At 40.9% G+C, this 3,521-nt stretch overlaps 2 protein-coding genes across 2 annotated transcripts; both read left to right on the forward strand.

The window, feature by feature from the left end:
• Window positions 1-351: 351 nt before the first annotated feature.
• Window positions 352-1,791, forward strand: TM35_000441800 (uncharacterized protein; the record flags this gene model as incomplete). The annotated part of the gene is made up of 1 exon (XM_029030189.1): window positions 352-1,791. One exon carries the CDS (start codon window positions 352-354, stop codon window positions 1,789-1,791), a length of 1,440 nt encoding a protein of 479 aa, XP_028878590.1.
• Window positions 1,792-2,310: 519 nt separating this feature from the next.
• On the forward strand, window positions 2,311-3,471 carry TM35_000441810 (putative calreticulin; the record flags this gene model as incomplete). The annotated part of the gene is made up of 1 exon (XM_029030190.1): window positions 2,311-3,471. The coding sequence occupies one exon, from the start codon at window positions 2,311-2,313 to the stop codon at window positions 3,469-3,471; it is 1,161 nt and encodes a 386-aa protein (XP_028878591.1).
• Between the last annotated feature and the right edge of the window lie 50 nt (window positions 3,472-3,521).

Genomic DNA, 3,521 nt, shown 5'->3' on the forward strand with positions numbered 1-3,521 from the left:
AAAAAAAAAAGAAAAATAGAACAAGAAAAAAAAAAAGGAAAACAGCTACGTAGTTCAGCGTATGCTTCTAAGTACGAGGAAATAGATATCCTGATAAATACTCTGAACGTTGCTTTATGCTGTACTGTTATACATGTATGATCAGCGTTCAAATTACATGCATTTGTTTTTTTTTTCTTTTTTTATCTTTGCTTTATTCTGATATTAATTATATTTATTTTTATTTTTCCTTTGTGAGAGAATGTGTGTTCTTGTTTCTTCTCTTTCTATCTTCCTCAAAATGGACAAAAAATAAATAAATATATATATTTAATTTACTTTTTTCTTTTTATATAAGATGTTAGTCATCGCATGGCAGAAAATCAAAATGTGCGTAGTGGCGATATCATTTTAGCGCAACTTCATGAACTGCGCAGCAACCCCATGTTACGACAATACTTAAACCAATCAGAGACTAACAAACCAGCAGGGAATAATGTAGTAACAGACACAACAACGGGAAAAACAACATTAACAACAACAACAAAATTAAAACAAGCTCCTGAGAGGGAATCTCTTTTGTCTTTTCAAACACGGTGGAGTAAAGAAGAAGAGTATCGTTTACAGCAGTCACTAAAAGCACAGTTGGAATTTCAGGAGGCTATGAAGTCTTTATCACTTCTTGGTGGAAACTACAGTACAGTTAGGTCATCAAATAACATAAAAACAAATACCGTTTCTAATAGTGCTCTTTCTGAAAATTTAATGAGAGGAGAAGAAGCATCATCTTCTATAAAAGTATCCAACAATGCAAATAAAGGGGATTATATTCCAATGATAATAGAGGATAATCCATCTGCAGTAACATTGCAGGAAAAGTTAGAATTACGTGATCGCACAATTCAACGACTTCAAAAAGAGCTGGATGAAACACGAAGTATTTATGAGAATGAATTAGCTCGCGTAAAGGAGGCTCATAGATGTTCTAAACGTGAATCGGATGCAGAGATTGCTGAGTTAAAGGAACAAATGAGACAACTTGTTGCGGAGGCTGCTAATATGGAGAATATGAAAAGGGATGGAGGAGTAGATACAATGAACTTTTTGGAAACATTGGATTTCAAAGAGTCTCTGCTGCAAGAGATGCATGACTCCTTTCAGAAGGCATCAGAAGAATGGAAAAGTAATGCGGCACGCAGTGTGATGAGTTTAAGTGTCCATACAGAAGCAGAACTTGCCAAGATTGTAAATCGTGGAGAGAATCTCTTAATGCAAGTAGAGAAATCACTTGAAGAATTAAAAGAATCACGTACAAAGGATATCCTTTCCTTTACGGAAAGTGTGGCCCATAAAGTTATGCAGGATGAGTCCGCATTACTCTCATCCTATGAGTCTAAATTACGTGAACATGTACGTTCTACTGTAAAGCAGGCTTTGCGAAATCGCATGAAGGACATTGTACGACCTTTAATAGAGCAAGAACTTTTAAAACGTCGAGGACTATACATACAAGAGAATACAAGCAACATCAGTAGTCCAGCTCCAGTGCCTTCTACACTCGCAGCAGCAGCAGAAGGGACTGTAAGGACACCTTCAATGACTGAATCACGCCGTGATGAGACATTCTTTTTATTTCAACATTTATTACCACAGCGAGAGATGCGAACACCATCGCAAGTCCGAGAAAGATCTTCAAGTGCTTTGGGTGGAATTTCTACCGTGTTGGGTGGTCGGTCGCGTAGTAGTGCTCTACATCGTAGCCCTCGTGATATTTCTGAACGTCCTCACTGGCTGGATCGCTATTGCTACTAGAAGGTCTGAGGGTTTCTGCTTTCTTCTTTCTCTCTACTGTGTTTTTTTTTTCCTCTTTTTCTTTTTTAGCTACACTTTTTGGCGTTGCTATGATATAGATTTCTATATATTATATTATATAAACTCTCCCACCCACTATATATATATATCTCTGTGTGTGTGTGTGGATTCCATGCTAACGTCTCATAAGGATACCCTTGATATGGTATTTTATTTTTCTTCCATGACACTAATTTTTTTTATATTATTCTTATGATATATATATATATATATGTTTTGATTTTCATATATACATATATACATCCATATTCTCTTATTATTCTCTCTTTTTTCTTTCCCTTTATTAAAAAATATATATATTGACTCTGTTAGAAAATCTTTAAAACAATTCCAAGCCCAAGAAACACTTAATCTCTACTTTACAAGAAAAAAGAATATATTGCAAGGGTTAACCAACCTTTATTTTTTTTTTTGCTATTGGTTGTTTTTACTATTGCAATATATAAGCAAAAAGAAAAGATGCGCGCAATTGTTCTTTTGTGCGCCCTGCTCGGCCTCAGCATGTTGGTCTCTGTAAATGGCAAAATTCTTTTCCATGAAGATTTCAGCAGCCTTGACAAGTGGGTTCAGTCTAAAGAGCGTGATGATTATGGCAAGGTGGAGCTCTCCGCTGGTAAAAATGAGCCTGAAGGATCAAGCAACAAGAAGGGACTGCGCCTCACAGAGGATGCCCGTTTTTATGCCATTTCCACAGAATTTCCAACTCCCATATCGAATGAGAACAAGGAACTTGTTTTCTCTTTTGTTGTGAAGCATGAGCAGGACCTTAAGTGTGGTGGTGCCTACCTCAAGTATTTGCCGGCGATGGACCCTACCAAGTTTAATGGTGAGAGCAAGTACTGGCTGATGTTTGGCCCGGATCGCTGTGGAAGCAAGAATAAGGTTCACATCATCCTGCACTACAATGGTGTGAATCATGAGTGGAGTAAGAACTTCCGCTACCCAGAGGACAGCATCACGCACGCCTACACCCTGCGCATTGCCCCTGACAACAGCTACTCCTTCTACTTAGATGGCCAGGAGCGGATGAAGGGCACACTGGAGGAGGACTGGTCGCTGCTGCCCGCGAAGGAGATCGCCGACCCCAGTGATGTGAAGCCGGCGGATTGGGTGGATGAGCCGACGATTGTCGACCCCAACGATGTGAAGCCGGCCGATTGGGATAATGAACCCGCGATGATTCCCGACACGGAGGCGAAGCGGCCAGACGACTGGGACGACGCGGAGGACGGCGAGTGGGAGGCGCCGATGGTGCCAAACCCGAATGCGAAGGGCGAGTGGCACCCCAAGCGGATTCCAAACCCCGCCTACAAGGGAGAGTGGGCCCCACGCATGATTCCAAACCCGGAGTACAAGGAAGATAAGGAACTGTATAAGGTGCGGGAGCCACTCGCACACGTTGGTATTGATGTCTGGCAGGTGGAATCGGGAAGCATCTTTCGGGATATCATCATTGGCGATGATGTGAATGAGGTGCTGGAGATGGTGAAGAAGACCGTCGAGGAGGAGCGCAAGAAGGAAGAAGCGGAAAAGGAAAAAAAAGAGGCAGATGCCAAGAAGGAAGAAGAGAAGAAGGAAGGAGAGAAGAAGGAAGCTGATGAGGATAAGGGAGACTTGTAGGGACTCTCAGCAATAGCATCACGGTGTTCTCAACTTTCACAAAAGGTAAA

Source organism: Trypanosoma theileri (genome assembly GCF_002087225.1).
Source record: "Trypanosoma theileri isolate Edinburgh chromosome Unknown TM35_Tth_44_V1, whole genome shotgun sequence".
NCBI lineage: Eukaryota > Euglenozoa > Kinetoplastea > Trypanosomatida > Trypanosomatidae > Trypanosoma > Trypanosoma theileri.